This window comes from Nannospalax galili, unplaced genomic scaffold, assembly GCF_000622305.1.
Source record: "Nannospalax galili isolate Female #2095 unplaced genomic scaffold, S.galili_v1.0 scaffold538, whole genome shotgun sequence".
NCBI lineage: Eukaryota > Metazoa > Chordata > Mammalia > Rodentia > Spalacidae > Nannospalax > Nannospalax galili.
The window spans coordinates 4,580,965-4,596,784 of NW_008343842.1; the positions used below are offsets into that span (position 1 = coordinate 4,580,965).

A 15,820-nucleotide genomic window follows, 5' to 3' on the forward strand; every position below is an offset into this window, starting at 1 on the left:
TACACCTCACCACCACCACCCCCAAACCAGTCTGGGGACACACAGCAGAAATTCAGTCCAGAAAAGGCTATTTTTTTTATTCAAGTAACTGCAAATAGGAAACCAGAGGGGGAACCCCAGGCTGGGACCAACAGCCACCACCCCACCCCAGAAGCAGGGGAGGTGACTTCTACACCCTTTCCAATCAGAATGGGTCCCCCTCCTCACTCTGCTGCAGCATCCAAGGGGTAAGGCCCCACTTTCCCTGGGGTGGTCAGTAACCCGGCCTGCTGTGCCCCCCTTCCCCTAGTGTATCTGAGGGGAGGAGAATGCAGGGGAGGGGGTGAGGATGAACGTTTGGCGCTGGTAGCAGCAATGGTGGGTGTCTAAGAATGAACATTGAACAAAAAACAAACACAACTGTCCAGAGGTAGTTTGTGAACAGAGGAAAAGATGAACCAGAACCTTGGGGGGTGGGGAGGGGGGCAGGGCTAGCTCTGTTAGTGCCCCACTGGAGGGAAGGGAGCCTCCCAGCCTGTCTCAGGTCCATCTGTCACTTAGCTAGGTACCAGATCCCAGGTAAGGGCATGATGGGTGCAGCCCACACCTGCCACACTACTTCCTATAGCCCAAGGTGCTCGTCCCACCTAGTGCGGGAACTAGGTAAGGTGGGGTGGAAGTGGCTGACAGTCCCACTGGTGACAGTTTGGTTGGGGGCATCCTGGGACCTAAGCATGCCCTGCACTGGCTGTACCTGCTGTTGTGGCCAGCTCAGCCAATGGGTCTTGTGAGAATGAGATGGGGCTGGGGCCCCTTAAGGCCAGGGGGTGCTCCCAGGAACAGCAGGAGGGCAGAAGGGGCCCCCAAACCAAGAGCCCAAGGGAGGAATGCAGCAGGACAGGCTGCGGCTACATGGGATGTTAGCCTTGTCGGGAAGAGGGCAAGTGTGCTTGTGGGGAGGGCACCAGACTAAGCCAGAAGACCTGCTCCCCAGGAGCACAGGGGTGGGGAGGTGCCGCAGAGCCTGCAGCTGGTGTGGTAGTGTGCGGTGGGGGCAGGAAGGGGCCTGGGATCCGAGCGTCCAGTCCCAGGGGAAAGCTGCTCCTTGCTGGCCAGGGAGCAGGCGGCACTGCACGGTCACTGCTCCTCCTCTGAGGATTCCTGTGAGATGCCTTCTTCTTCCTCCTTCTCCTGTGGGGTAAGAGCAGCTCTGGGCCTGGCCCTCCTCCACCCACTGCCCCCCTGCACTCCCAGGCTCACCAGAAGGAGGATGAGTCAGGGCTGAGTGTGTGGGTGACTCAGCAGCCTCCACGCTGCTTTCATTCATAAAAAGGATTTAAATGGAAGAAAACCCCACACACACAGCTCTCACACAGCTTGGCCCAGGCCCCTGGCCCAGGCCCCCGCGGAAGTGGCAGGCTCTCTAGGGAGGCGACAAGAGAGGCAAACAGGGAGGTCCTAGGTGGGCAGGTGGTGACAAGCAGGCCTGGGGTGGCCCAGGACTGACCCTGTGAGCCCAGTGGGGTGGGGAGAAAAGTGTATGTGGCAGGGGCTCGCTCACTCACTGGGCGGGAATGTTGGGATACCACAGGGCCCCACAGCCCCTGTGCCAGGCAAACTCCAAAACAACTTGTTTCCTGTTACTCACCCCGGGGGCCCAGCCAGCATCGCCCCTAACCCCTCCACCAAGTACTGGCTCATGGAATGAAGGGAAGGGTGATGAAAGGGCCAGGAGCACAGCAGGAGATTGCTGCAGACCCAGGCTATTATTAGGGGCAAGCTTCCCACCTCCCCACCAGGGGTGGTGGGGACCACACTATGTTCCAGCCCCCTGCCACCCCTTGAGGACCCTAGATACCTCACTACTTCCCTTCAGAGAGAAGACAATTTTGACCAGGTAAGACCTTGCCCAGACCTCCTGCCCTTCCTTCCATGACAGGCACATCCTGTTCCTTTCTTGAGACAGGGTCTTATGTAGCAGAGGATGACCTTGAATCCCTGATCCTCCTGGCAACCCCCACCCCCAAGGCAAGTAGGAAGAACACCTACCAGTTTTTTGGGTCTGCCCCTTGGTTTCCTTCCTGGAGCTGTGGTCGTTTTCTAGAAGGTCAGAGACAACATACCCAAAGTTTACAGTGTTGAACACCAAAGTCCCATGTGTGGGAGGTATGGGACTGGCTACCTACTTCTGCTCAGGGCAGCCCAGAACCCCTACACCAGCAGGCCCCAGTCCAGGTGCTGATGACTGGCCAGCCACACTTGCCCCCCACCCAACATACATACACACCAACCCCCCTACTCCCCAGTGACTCAGAGGATGTGAGTCGTATCTTTAAAAAAGTAAAAAACAAGACAACTTTCACTGTGACTTGGGCCCTCCTGGCTTGTCTCACCCCTCCAGGCCCTAGGGACCCCCAGGCCTATGAAGGTGACTGATGGTTCTCAGCCTGGAGCTGGTCACGGTCATTTACTATCCCCACCTTCCTGTCTGACCAGGGAAGCTTTCTAACCTGGTTTCCCTATTGTTGTAGACAGGACCAAAGCTCTAAAATTCAGACCTCATTACCCCAATTTCCACTTAGCAGAGACCTACAGCAACCCCTCCATCACCCACTCAGTGAGGCCTTGTGCCGTCGAGCCTCACCCGGGTCTTGGTGGCGCCCTTATTTTTGCTCCCCTTTGGTCGGCCCCGAGGTCTCTTAGGGGTCGGCACTTCGCTGGGCTCCTTCTGCAAAGACACATGAGTGCACAGGCGTAAGCAAGGACTCTGGGCCTGCCTGACCATCAGGGTCAAGACCCTCTTACAATTCCCTTAGGTCTGAAAAACACTGCTAGGTGGCCCTGCTCAAACCCCGATTCTGCTTCATTCTTGTGCAAAGTCCTTAATACCTCAGTTCCCTAACCTGTAGATGGTGAAAGACTTAGCACCTGGCAGTTGTCACAGAAGTTAGATTAACCGAGCTGCCCATGCCCTCACATGTCCTACACTGGAGGACGGCCCCCCAGGAGATAAATGCTCCCAGATCTTAGCTGTACTTCGCTGCTGGCCTTTTCATTAGTCCTGGTCAGAAGAGTTCTGAAACACTGTACACAAGGTCACACTTGTAATCTCAGCACCTGGGAGGCTGAGGCGAGGAGCTGAAGGCCAGCCTGGGCTACAATGTGAGATAGTGTCTCAGGACCAAAAGCCTCATTACAAAAGGGACCTGGGCAACAGAGGCACACTAGCCTTCAGGCAGGGGTGGGTGGGCAGCACAGGGTGCTGGGTACAGGTGCTAAGTAAGTCCCCTACCCTTGATCTGGAGGCAGCAGCTCAATTCCACCACCCATCAAATTTCTGTAGCTGAAGACTCAAACCTGGTGGGGACACATCCTGTACCTCCACAGGGGTACCAACAGACACCTACTTAGGTCAACAATATAGAGCAGAGCTGAGAGACCATGTCTGTTAGCCCACACTCCCCAGGATGCCTCGGTGGCAGCCACCCCATCCCACCCCCAGGAGACCTTGAGGGGCTTCAATGTCCATTTACAGAGCAAGGGGAACGAACAGACGACTTGGACTACAAACTCGCAGGACTACTCTAACACACACTGGCCCAGAAACACTTTCCAGGACATAGGGTCACACTAAATGGTCAATTAATATGGGAAACACTGGCAGTCACTCAACGAGAGTCATGTGTGTTTAAGGCTGGGTACAGCTATAGGTCAACGGGAACGTACTCGCCTACCTCGCCTTAGGGCCTCGGATTCATCCTGCACACAGCAACAAAAAAGTTGAAGACTTTGAGACAGGGTTCCCGCCTTCCTCGAACTCCTGATCCTGCCTCCAAATGCTGGATCACAGGCCTGCACCCCATACCTGGCTCTACTGTGATTCTGGCTAGCAGGAGAGTGGATGGCTACCACCATGAACACCAGGCCCTTGCTGGGTTTCAGAACCCACCTTGAACACCCATTTTTGCTGAGCATGGAGTGGGAGGACACATGCACTTCTGAGAACAGCTCTGTGCCCCTCCATGCTTATCCACACCCTGAGGTACCATGCACCTCCCTAGCCCAAAAGGGTGAAATGGAGGCAAGGCTCTTGACACGCACCTGACTCCCTACCAGCGCTGTCCCAGGACTCACCGGAGGCTGCTTGCGTGGCCTGCCCCGGCCTCGCTTCTCGGTTCCATCCTTTTCTTGCTTAGAGGCCAAGGGCTGGCTGGACTTCGAGCCTGACTCGCTCATCTTCCTCCTCTCTATGGAGCTGGTGAGGAGTGGCAGCTGGGATGCTGGGAGAAAAAAAACAAACGGTGGGGTCAGTTAAAACAAGGTGCTTTGGCTACTTCCTACCCCTTACTACCCCCAGCAACAGGGCAGTGGTACCAGGAAGCCCCCTCCAGGACGGAGGGAGTTCTAACCACCTCCAGCATACTGCCAGGGTGGGGCAGGGCCGTTGGCTCTAATCACTTCCTCATATTTCAGTAGGACTCTTTGTTATGCTGTCCAGGCCTGGGGTACACAGGTGAGGCAGCCATGGGGCAAATTGAGAGGGGTCTGTCCCATACTATGAACACCCCATCCATCAGCTACTGCCTCTGGCATTTAAGCCCTTCCAGGCATCCAGAGAGGACAACTAGCATGTACAAGCCTGACAACCCAACAAAGGTCCAAAGCCATCACACTCGCGGGCCTCTGCTGAGCACATTCCTAAATCCAAAGATGGGGACAATGAAAAGGAGCTGTGGGTGCCCTTGGCCAAGTTGGGGCCACATGGGAGACAGGGAGGCCTTACCCTAAAAGCTTCCAGACCCCCTAACTCCAGAGCTAGGTGAATCCTCCTTAATATCTTTGTGGGATCCAGGGCTGTATAGAGGGCCTGTAACCTGTACTTAGGGACCGTTCAACAGTCTGTCCATCTCCATCAGTGAAAAGGTGGGGGGACAAGACAGCCTGCCTCAATGCCCCCTCCAGATCCTCTTAAAGAAACTCACATGCAAATGGGGCCCAACCACTGCAAGGTAACTTTCTTCCCCTTTTCAGACTTTTGAGGCAATTGCTAATTTCAGCCCAATGACAGACACACATTTTTTGGGAAACGTGATTTTTAAAAGTCTTAAAAGGCACCTAATTTTCATGCATCTAGGGACCCTCCAGTCAACTGGCCTTTGGTAATTATTCTATTACAGTATTTCAGACTTAAGAGACCCCTTAAACAGGGTAGCTGGCAACTGGGCCTGTTCAGTCATTAGTGGCTTGGTCTGTTCTCTAATTACAGGCAGGAATGATTAGACTCTTTCACTACACCACAGGTCCCCTTCAAACCAAACATCAAAATTAATCAACTAAATGAGTACTGACCTCACATTGAGTTCTGTTGGGGGCCCTTGTGAGGTGGCTCATGGGGGGTGGGGAGAAGACCCAATCCCAGAGAACATGTGCTCAGCATGCCTGGGGCTCCTGGCCAATCTCCCTAGAAAGTGTTAGGCCATCTGGTGCCTCCCCCGCTACTTCTTGCTCTTAGGGACCCCCTTTAATCCACCTGCTCCTCTCCTCTCAGCTGAGACCCCACCAACTGAATGAAGGTCTTGTCCAGTTGAGGCCTAGAAAATGCTCCTTCCCCTCTTCCAACCTGTTTCAGAAGGTCAGAGGGGCCTACCTTTGGAAGCTACATTTAGGGCCCAAAACCCACTAACAGCTGGGCCTCCAACCTGGCTCCTCACACGTTACTGACAATGTGGCCCTCCAAAGCCTAAGGAATTCTGCAGGAATGACCGCAGGAAAGATATTCTGGCAGCTCCTCTTTTTTTTGTTTAAAAAGTAGCTCAGAGAAGGCTGATGAGTGGCCCAAGGTCACACAGCAGCCTGATCTTAAAGATGGAGGTTCCTGGGTACTCCTCCTGCAAGCCGCCCCTTACTATAGTCCCAGGAGGACTCTGTGTCAGGGTCCGAGCCTGGCGGTTACAGGCCGGTATCTGGAAGCTAGAACGAGGGGGGAGGGGCGCAGGCCCCGTAGGCGCGGGAAACAGCGCACCCGGACCACATGCACCACCACGCGGGTGCGCCCGGCCCTACTTCCTGCCAGAGGGGGCACCCAAGCCCGCCTTGGAGCCATGAAACCTGGTGCGCGTTCGAAGAAGAACCCCCCTCTTCCTCCCCAAAAAATAAAACCCCAGTTTAAAGGAAAATGAAAAAACAGAAACGGGGAGTCCAGGGGACTAGTTCCGACAGAACCCAGCAAAGCAGAGAAACCAGTTTGTGGGGGCGGAGGGCAGGCCGGGCCCCGGGGGCACAAGAGGCGCACAGGCAGGGCCAGAGGTGGGGTTCTGGGTGCAGCACCCCGAAACCCAGGCCCCAACCAGCCGGCCTCGTCTACCGAGGAGCCAAGCCCAAGGCCGAGCAGGGCCAGAGCGGAATGTCGGGGAGGGGGGGCCCGGGCCCTCCGCCTGAGTTCTAGAACTTCCCCGAGCTGCGGGGGGGCGCACCCCCACCGCCCAGCGCGCCGCAGCCCGCTCCCCTCCCTTCTCCGGCCGCGCTCCCCGGGAGCGGCCTCGGCGAGCGCGAGGTGCACGGGCTCCGCCGGGTGCACAAGTCGCGCTCGCCGCAGCCGCGCGCCCCCTCCCCCACCGTGCGCCTTCGCGGGGTCCCAGCAGCCCCTCGGCGATGCGCCCTCGGGCCCGGGTCGCGAGATCGCGGCCGTCCTTCCCGCGGGCTCTGCCGGCCGTCCCCGAGCCCCCGTGCGGCCTCCCCAACCCCCGCGGCCCGCACAGCCCGGGGCCTGGGAATAAAGGCGGGCGGCGCGCGCTGCAGCCCCGGGGCGGCGAGCGGAGAGCGCGGGGAGGCTCCCTCTCCACCCCCGGGTGTACGGCCGCTGCCGCGGAGCCCCAAGAACTACTCACCGCGCGCTCGGACGCCGGCCTGCGGTGCGCGCTCGCGGCTGCCGGGAGCGACGGTGCTGGACGCAGAGGACCGGCCTGGCTCTGCCGCCGCCGCCGCTGGTCGCGAATGCGGATCTGAAACCGGGAGAGAGGGCAGAGGCGCTGAGACCCACGCCGCGTGCTCGCCGCCCAGGCCCCCACTGGGTATATATGTCACAGCTTCCAGCCGGGGGTGGGGGTGGTGGGGAGCGACACAGAACGATCCCCACCTCCCCCGGAGGATGGCGAGGGGCAGGAAGCTGGGCACGGCCCGTGCACGGCCTCAATAAATAAATAATTTAATTAAATTAAGGATATGGGGGGAGAAGAAGCCACCGGAGCAGCGCCGAACTCACGCCTTCTTGGAGTTGCGCCAGCGCCAGAAATAGCCCCGGCTCGGAGTCCCAATTAGAGGAGCGCAGCCCCGGCTCAGGGGAGCTTAAAAAGAGCGACCCAGGGGCAGGGGGGACGGGCCCGCCCGCGCCAGCCTTGTCACCGGGGGGCGGGGCCATGCAAATGAACCCGGGGATTTAAAAGGGCGGCCGCCCGCCGGTCGCCGCCGCGCGTGGAGAGTGCAGACGATGGGGAGGCCGCACGCGAGGCCTGCGCGGGTACGCGCGCCGACGGCCCACTCCGCAGTAGTCCCCCTGGTGGGCATTCGGGGAGCCTGCGCAGTGGAGATGCTCGCCCAGCACCTGAGGTCTTTTCCCGGGGACACACCTCGAGGGACCTTGAGGGCTGCGGGGGCACGTGGGCCAGCCCCTCTCCGCAGGCCGCATGTGGGAGGTCCGTGTCCGTGGGTTGTCCACGCGCGGGCGCGCCAGGTGCACCCTTCTGAGGCCTACATAGACGCCTCCTTAGCTCATCTAGACGGCGCTCTTTGATCTCGCCCCTAGGCACGCAGGTGACAGCCACGCGCATCTCACGTCCCACCTGTAAGAGGCTGCGCCCGCTTGGACACAGGTCGAGAAAGTTGAGCAAATCCCAAAGGTTTAAACATGCTAACAGCCATCCACCCAGGTGTAGTGTTTGAGCGAGGCGCACGATGATTGGCTCGTTCGCAGGTACAAACCGGAGGGAGGAGCCTGGAGGTGACCCGGGGTGTTTGGGATGCACGTGGTCCCACTCTGGTCCTGGCATCCCCCCACCCCCCGCTCGGAAGTGACTTATTGAAATGGCTCCAGGTGGGCCGCAAGCCTCCAGGAAGCGCCCTGAGGGCAGGGGCCGAGTTTTCGCGCGCTAGGCCTGGCCCAACAAAGACTTGTTGCATGCACGCCCGAAGGAGGAAGCCAAAGTGGGAAGATGGCGCGCAGGGCAGGGCGGTGGGGAGGGGCGCGCCCTGCAGGCCCTTTGCGCACCTCCCCGCGCCCGGTCCCAGGGGAAGCCTTCCACACCTCCCGTGATGCAGGGAATTGCAATGCGCGCCCGGTGACACACCACTGTGACTCACATTTTTGCTCCCCTTCTTCCTCCCCGGTCAGCCGAGGCCGGGGCCCAGCCCCCTCCTCGAGGGGCGTGAGGGCGGTGGAGGGGGGACGTGGGGCCCGGCTGGAGGCGGGGTGAGAGCTGGGGAGGGGGGGCGTGCCTCCGAGTTTCAGGAATGCCTCAGGAATGTTTCCGGTGGGGGTGGGGAGCACGGGCCGCGGGATGGCGCCCTGGGCTCGGGGCAGCACGTGCTCGCGGTGGGGGCGGGGCGCGGCAGGAAGGCGCGGGAGGTCTGGGTTGGCTGTGGGCCCGGAGCCGCTTCCCCACCCAGGTCCAGGTGACCCTCAGCTCCTGACTAGTCACCGGGGCCGACCCTCCGTGACTTCCTCTCTCAGGCCTGGGTGGAGGGCGAGTCGCAGACGCCCGGGCAGCCTGGGGGAGGGGCGGCTGCCCCTTTGTCTGCAGCCGCGGTGGGGGCGGGGCGGGGTGGAATCGCGCTGCGCCCTTCTCCATCTTTGTGCCCCGGGAGCGGAGTTGGCTGAAGGGGCACCAAGTTACTACGAGCTCGGGGACCTTCCCAGGGATGAGTGGAGGAGTGAGGCTTCCTCGCCCACCAGCCCATCTCCCCATTTTACAGGCCTCTGCCACCAGCCCATCTCCCCATCGTACAGGCCTCTGCCACCAGCCCATCTCCCCACCGCCCTTTGCCAGCAGCCTAGGCCTCCACAGCCGCATGCCTTCCTCAGCCCTGGACAGGCCACCAGGCCCTGGCTGTGGCGTTCGAGATGTGGAAAGGGTCCCTTTGCCCCCAAGGTAGGTGTGACCCTTCCTCCTGGAAAGCCTGTAACATGTTGGCCATCCTTGAAGGGGTTTTGAGAAAACTTAGCGAACTTCTTGGACCTCTTGTAGGGATCTGGCGTGATCTAATTTTCTACTCTTTATTTTCACTTTGTCCTGATTTCCTCACCCACTTGTTTTTTTCTTTTTTTTTTTTTGTAAGCCACCTCAAACCCTCTCTGAGAGAAGCAGGTATAAATAAATTCCTAGGCAAATATAGTGCCTTGTCCACCTGGCCTACCCACACCCTTTGAAATACAACTATCCACTGACCCTGTACACAGAACTCCATTCTCTACGGTTGCACATGCCCTGGGTCACTTTATTTCGTTTCGTAGGCATGACTTCTAAGCGGAAGGGAGGGAGTGAAATGGTAGGAAGTCCATAGCAGGACAAAGACACTGCCTCACCTTTCGGGAACACGCATGAGGTTGAAAACCTTGTGAGTACAAGGTTTCGATGTGCAGTGCGTGAACAAAGTTCTGTGCACGTTGACCGTTTGGGACTGGGGGTGGGGTGGTTTTGTCTTTTTGAAGCAGGGTCTCCCTGTAGCCCCAGCTGGCCTGGAACTCACTATGTAGACCAGGCTGGCCTTGAACTCACAGAGATCCGCCGGCCTCTGCTCCCAAGCCCTGGGACTATAGGCGTGTGCTACCACGCCCGGCTTGGCGGTAGGTGTTTGAAGACTGAAGTGGATCCTACAGGGAGCGGTCAGAGAGGCGCTGGTGAGAGGCTTGAGCAGGCCCTCCTGGGATTTGGTGTGTGAGTGGACACCAGGCATGGGGAGGGAGCCATTGTAGGCTTACAGTTTCCTCGGGATAATGTAGTGATGCCTCAACAGGGGTGTCCAGGAAGCAAGGTCAGGTCAGCTGTGTTCCAGGACAGCTGACTCTTGGGTTCATCAGTTAGAATACATGACAGCGCTGGCATGGATAGTTCCATCTAGTTTGTGGCCAGTCCTTGGAAGGGCACTGTGGTAGAGCATGCTGATTCTGTGTGTGGGGCCATCTTTTACCAGATGGAGGGGTAAAAGATAATTGTCTAACCTGTTCAAAGCAGGATACTTTTAAAAGGTATGGCTCAATAGTATGTATGCCTGGGGTTTGATTCCTACACTTTAAAAAAAAACAAACAACCTGAGCATGGTGGGACCTACTCAAAGAGAAAACTCCTTAAGTGTTCTGCCGAGTGATTTTTACAGAGTGAACCCTTACTGTGTCACTTGCAGCTAGAGCAGTAAACAAGTCTGGCTAGGTGTGATGGTGCACACCTTTAATCCCAGCAGTTGGGAGGCAGGGGCAGGCAGAGCTCTGTGAGTTCGGGGCCAGCTTGGTCTACATAGAAAGTTTCAGGTTAGCTGGAGAGAGAGGCTCTGTCTCAAAAAAAGGTGATGGGGGGCATCTGGATAGTTACTGGTTTGGGATATTGCAGAGTGCTGCCATGCATGTTTTGCAATGTTTTGGGGAGAGATCTGCAAATTTCTGTTGGGTGCTTGCCTGGGAGAGGAATTGCTAGATCACAGGAGATGTGTGCTGGGCTTCAGCAGACACATGGGACACTGCAGAGGGACACAGACACTATTAATAGCTTTGAGTAGACAACGGGCATCAACCTGACCTGACTCAAACCAGCCAGGACTGACCCACACCAGCCACAGGAAGGGTTACCCTGGCACACAATCCTGGCTCTGCTCCTGCCCATACTAACCAGGACCCATGCCATGACAGCCAGTAACAGGGCCACCCTGGCACAAGGCTCTTGCCCACTGTCTGATAGAGTCACCCAGCTCCAGTGCATCTGGTCCTCTGGCAGGCTCTGGCCTCCAGGCCCTGCTGACCACAAGCTCTGCTGCCAGGAAGCCTGGCAGGCTACGTTGGGAGGAGGGCCTCTTCCTGTTCCAACTTTCGAGGGAAAAACTGTCAAGTGAAAGGAGGTAGCTCATCTCTGCCTCTCTGCTATGGGCTATACCCACAATCTCCTACACACACATGCACACACACGTATACGCACATGCACACACGGCTGGCTGGATCCCCAGCAAACGCAGCCTATTCCGATACAGAACGTATGTTGTTTTCTCCTAGCAGTGAGTGGTGTTCCTCCCCCAGACCTATAGATCTAGGTTGCTTTCTCTTTCCACGCCTTCCTGTACCTCCTAGCCCGGCTACATAAATCCCTCCAGCCATCAGCAGCAGCAGCACCAGCCTCAGGGAACTCCATTCCTGTCCTCAAGGGGTTTACATTGGGTGGATGGGTAGGGGGACAAGACAGGTACACAGGCAATCCCAGCACACTGGAGAGGCACAGGGCGGGGACCTAGGACCTGGGTAGGGTGTCCAGAAGGCAGAGGAAGCAGGCAGGTACAGACAAGATGTCTGCCAAGGGGACAGACATGGTAGGCTGGCATTCAGCCCCGTTCTCCCCACACCTTTGAAGCTACTGCTTTGGATGTGAGTTAAGTCTCAACAAAGAGAGACACTTAGATGGGGAAATGAGGGGAGGGGATTCTGTTCTGTAGCTGAGCTGTGGAGACATGGGGTTCTGCAGGATCCCCACTCCAATTAACCAGTGTTGTGGGGTCAGGATGTAGGTAGGCATGATGGCCACCAGCTCTCCTATCCCTGACCAAAGTCCTACCATTCTAATGGGACCTCCTACCTCCCTGCCCCAGGATCTGGCTCCTCCAGTTTTCCAACAGTTTTGTAAAGCACCTATGCTAAATCTCTTCCTACCTGAAATGCAAAGCCATTCTCTGCTCAAAACCCCTGGGGGGAAAGGGGAAGGAAGCCTCTAGAGAAGGCTCTCATCCCAGACCAAAACCAGTGTTCTTACAAAGGCCGGCAAAGTCAGGTAATTGCCCTGTCCCATCAGACCTGCCAGTCTGGTGCTCACCTCAGGGCCTTTGCACTGGCTCTTCTCACTGTCATGTGCTTCAGGGCTTGCCTGCTCACTGCTTTTGGGTTTCTGACCAGCACAGTTTGTCTATACTGATTATGCCCCTGTTGTTCCCTGTTCCCTCCCTCCATCTCTCCTTTCATATATTTTTGTCTATAAGACATGATTTTTTTAAAGATCTGTGTGTGTGTGTGTGTGTGAGAGAGAGAGAGAGAGAGAGAGAGAGAGAGAGAGACACGTGTGAGTGCCCAATGAAGCCAGAAGAAGGTATTGGATCCCCTGGAGCTGTAGTTACAGGTGGTCGTGAGCCACCTGACATGGGGGCAGGGTATCGATCTCAGGTCCTCTAGACGAGCAGCAAATACTCTTAACTACTGAGCTGTCTTTCCAGCCCCAACACATGAATTTTTAACATCCCATGAGAGTATTTAACCATCATCAGTAAGTGGTCTGTGTACTGGTCTCTGGGCCCCTTGGCTGGAGTGCTGGCTCCTATAGGTTCCAGGATTGTGTTGTCTGTGGTTTCTGGGGTATCCCCAGGGCCCTGTATAGTGTTCAGACTAAAAAAAATGTTGAAAGATGGTTGATCAAAGTGTTATCCCTTTATCTACAGAAGTTTCCAAGTAACTGCCATGGGGTGGCAGGGTGGCCCAGCCGGACACAGATGACAGGGCCCCTCTGCGCCCTCCAAAGGCAAATGTTCTCTGTTTCCAGCTTACTACCTCTTATGTCATCCTCCAGTACCAGTCCTGAGACAATGCTGTTTCTCTTAGTGTTCAGGAGCTGGCGGCCACCTGACAACCCCCCCCCCATGGTCCTTTAGCAGAGGCAAGGATTGACCAGGTTGTTTGGTGGGCGCGGGGGGTGGGGGGGGCAGCTCGCCAGCATTCCAGGTAAGCTGGGCCAGTGTGAGACCTTCACATTGTGAAGATCAAATAATTTCCCTTTGGTCCAAGGAACTGCCAGCATCCACCCCAAAGTCCATCCACTCAGGCCTGGAAGTCCACAGCTCTGAGGATGTTGTCTCAAATGCTGTATCTTTAGCCCCCTGCTTCCACACATGTGACGCCCATTTGGAAAGAGGCCCTAGGGTTTCAGGTGATGTACGTGTGGTCTTGTTTCTTGCTTCTTGCCTGCTCTGTAACATGTGGGGTGGGGAGGAGTGGTATTGTCCTGGGAAGCAGAAGGAACAGTGACCACCACAGGCAGTCCTTCATGGCTGTTGGAAGAACCATTCCTCCCCTGAGCCTGGTGCCTTCTGTCTCTGTAGGGGTACTGGCTACCCAGTACGTGTCACATATGGCCTACTACCTAGACTGGGGACTCCAGGCCACCCTGAATCTTCACTCTGAACCTTTCTTTTGGTCTGACAAGATAGTCCTGGGGTCTCTATGTTAGGGCTGGACAAGAAGGACACTGCCAGTGTGCTCTCAGAAGCACATGGGTGCTGGGGCCAGAGTGCAGATCCACCCAATGGACCAAAGTCCTGGAGGTGTTGGGAACTGAGCTGGGTGGAGGCAGAGGTTGGGGCCACCAGGTCTGGGATTAGGGGGTGAGGAGCACCCTGTAGGAGATTTGTCAGAGACCCCAGGGCTTTGTTTTCTTCCCCTTTACCCCAGCAGGACCCCCACCAGGCCTAGGGCGGCCTTGGCTGAGTGAAAGTTTGGTGAATGGATGGGTGAATGAATGGGAGCTTTAGGACTGGAGGAGGGGTGAAGGAAGTGGGTAGCTGGGGGAGGGGAGATATGTTGGAGAGGGGAGGCGGTCACTGGCAGGAGCTCTGATGGGGCAGGAGCTTTGCTAACCGGCTGGAACCTGGCTTGGAGATGGGGGCAGGGAGGGCCTAGCTATGCCACCTTCCCACCACCCTGGCCTCCATCTCAGGCCTTATCCCACCCGGTGAATCCCAAGGTCAGGGTAGCTTCCAGAACCTAGCCTTTAGTGAAGTTGGGTAGGCAGGCTCTTTGCTCCTTTCAAGGAACCTGGCCATACTACCATAGCTCAGGAACCAGCTGAGCTAGACTAGCCTGGTATGAATGTCCTGGGGGTAACCCACACTGCAGGTCTGGAGAAGACTGGCCCTGCTGAGAAGCATCTAGGATGGGGTTGCTAGGGACAGACTGGTGAGGCTGCCCTGCTGACAGCAGCCAGCCACTCCCATTCCTGTGGCCTGTGCCAGGCAGGAGCTGCTGAGAGCCAGGTTTCTGGGTCACCATCCAGGGTGCTCTGCCAGTTCCCAGGCCTGGGTAAGGAGTGCGCCTGTGTGCTCTTTGCCTTTGTCCCTGTCCTGCAGGGCTTGTTCCCATCCCCCACCCCCCAGCCTGGCAGCAACCTCAGCCCTGAACTCGGGGGCCCCCAGGAAGGGGCTGGGTGTTGATGTCCAAGGGTCCCCCCTGTTAGCAGACCTGGTTTAGTAAGGACTTGCTTCTGTGTCAGCCCACAGTGGAGATGGGTTGCCTCTCAGAAGGTCTACCCCTGAGGGACAGGGCAGGTTCTCAAAGGGACTTGGTAAGGTTGCCATCTGATGTGCCCACCCACACAGCTTTCATCTTAAGAGGGGGACTTCCCTAGAGATCTGTAGTGTTCTGCCTTTCCCCCAAAACTCAGAGCACTCACTTATTACATGTTGAGTGAGACCAAGGCTGGAGTTAAATATCTCACTATAGCAAAGGATGAAAACGGGTGTGAGGCCCAGGGTGGGGTCAGGGGCTGGGCTACCTTTGGGGATCATCAGTGCTGTGGGTGGGAAGGATGGGACAGCCTGGGTCCTGCTGCAGCAGGGGGATGGGTGGGTGGGGGGACACATCTCCTGGGTACCTCATTGTACCCACCCAGGAGAGGAAATCGGCCCAGCAAGGGGCTTGCCAAAGCCTGTAGCTCTGTGGGACTCCAGGTTTCTGTAGGTCTGTGCTCCCTGCCTCTTTCATCCTGGCCGGCATGCCTAGTCAGGCTTCACTACCCCCACACCCCCAGTACTGTGATCCCTTGCCTCTCCTGGACAGGGGCTACTCCAAGACAAAGTCTCTAGGTCAGTTGCTTCTAGTCAGTTCTTTCCTTGCCATGCCAAATCCCTGATCCTAGAATGTGTTATTTCAGGTACTTTCATCTGTTTTTGATATTTTAATGTGGCTATCAAACATTTAGCCAGGCATGGTGCCACACACTTGGAATCCCAGCACTTAGGAGGCTGAGGCAGGAGGACTGTGGCAAGTCTGAGGCCAGAACTTCGTAATAGGACCATGTGTCCAAAAAAAAACCAACAGGGCTCGAGAGATGGCTCAGTGGTTAAGAGTACTGACTGGTCTGGCAGGGGACCAGAGGTTGGTTCCCAGCACTCACATACCAGCTTATACCTGTCAGCAACTCCATTTCCAGGGAATCCAATGCCCTTCTGACCTCCGAGGGTATTGCTCCCACTGGTAGTATGCTGGTACACACCTGCAATACCAGCACTTGGGCAGTGGAGGCGGGAGAATCAGGAATTCAAAGTCATCTTCGGCTATGCAGCAAGTTCAAGGCCAGCCTTGGCTATGTAAGAGCTTTTGTTCTGGTGTTTTCAAGACAGGGTCTCCCTGTAGCCCTAGCTGGCCTGACTGTAGACCAGGCTGGCCTTGAACTCACAGAGATACACCTGCCTCTGCCTCCCAAGTGCTGGGATTAAAGGCGTGCGCCACCATGCCTGGCATAAATAAATCTTTTTTTAAAAAGCAAAAAAGCTGGGCGTGGTGGCCTTTAATCCCAGCACTCGGGAGGCAGAGACAGGCAGATCTCTGAGTTCA

At 56.8% G+C, this 15,820-nt stretch overlaps 1 protein-coding gene across 3 annotated transcripts; it reads right to left on the reverse strand.

Annotated features, from left to right (window-relative positions):
* Positions 1-51: 51 nt before the first annotated feature.
* Hmga1 (high mobility group AT-hook 1) lies at positions 52-7,387 on the reverse strand. Of its 3 annotated transcripts, none has more exons than XM_008840137.3 (6): positions 7,241-7,387; positions 6,867-6,980; positions 4,081-4,259; positions 2,624-2,707; positions 2,029-2,079; positions 52-1,170 (listed from the first exon to the last, which is right to left on the reverse strand). In XM_008840137.3, the coding sequence occupies exons 3-6, from the start codon at positions 4,213-4,215 to the stop codon at positions 1,117-1,119; spliced, it is 324 nt and encodes a 107-aa protein (XP_008838359.1). In that variant the 5' UTR covers positions 4,216-4,259; positions 6,867-6,980; positions 7,241-7,387; the 3' UTR covers positions 52-1,116. The 3 variants fall into 3 exon arrangements, with proteins under 3 accessions (XP_008838359.1, XP_008838360.1, XP_029422791.1); XM_008840138.3 differs by having other exon boundaries at positions 4,114-4,259; positions 7,241-7,384; XM_029566931.1 differs by lacking the exon at positions 7,241-7,387 and adding an exon at positions 7,115-7,133.
* Positions 7,388-15,820: the final 8,433 nt, after the last annotated feature.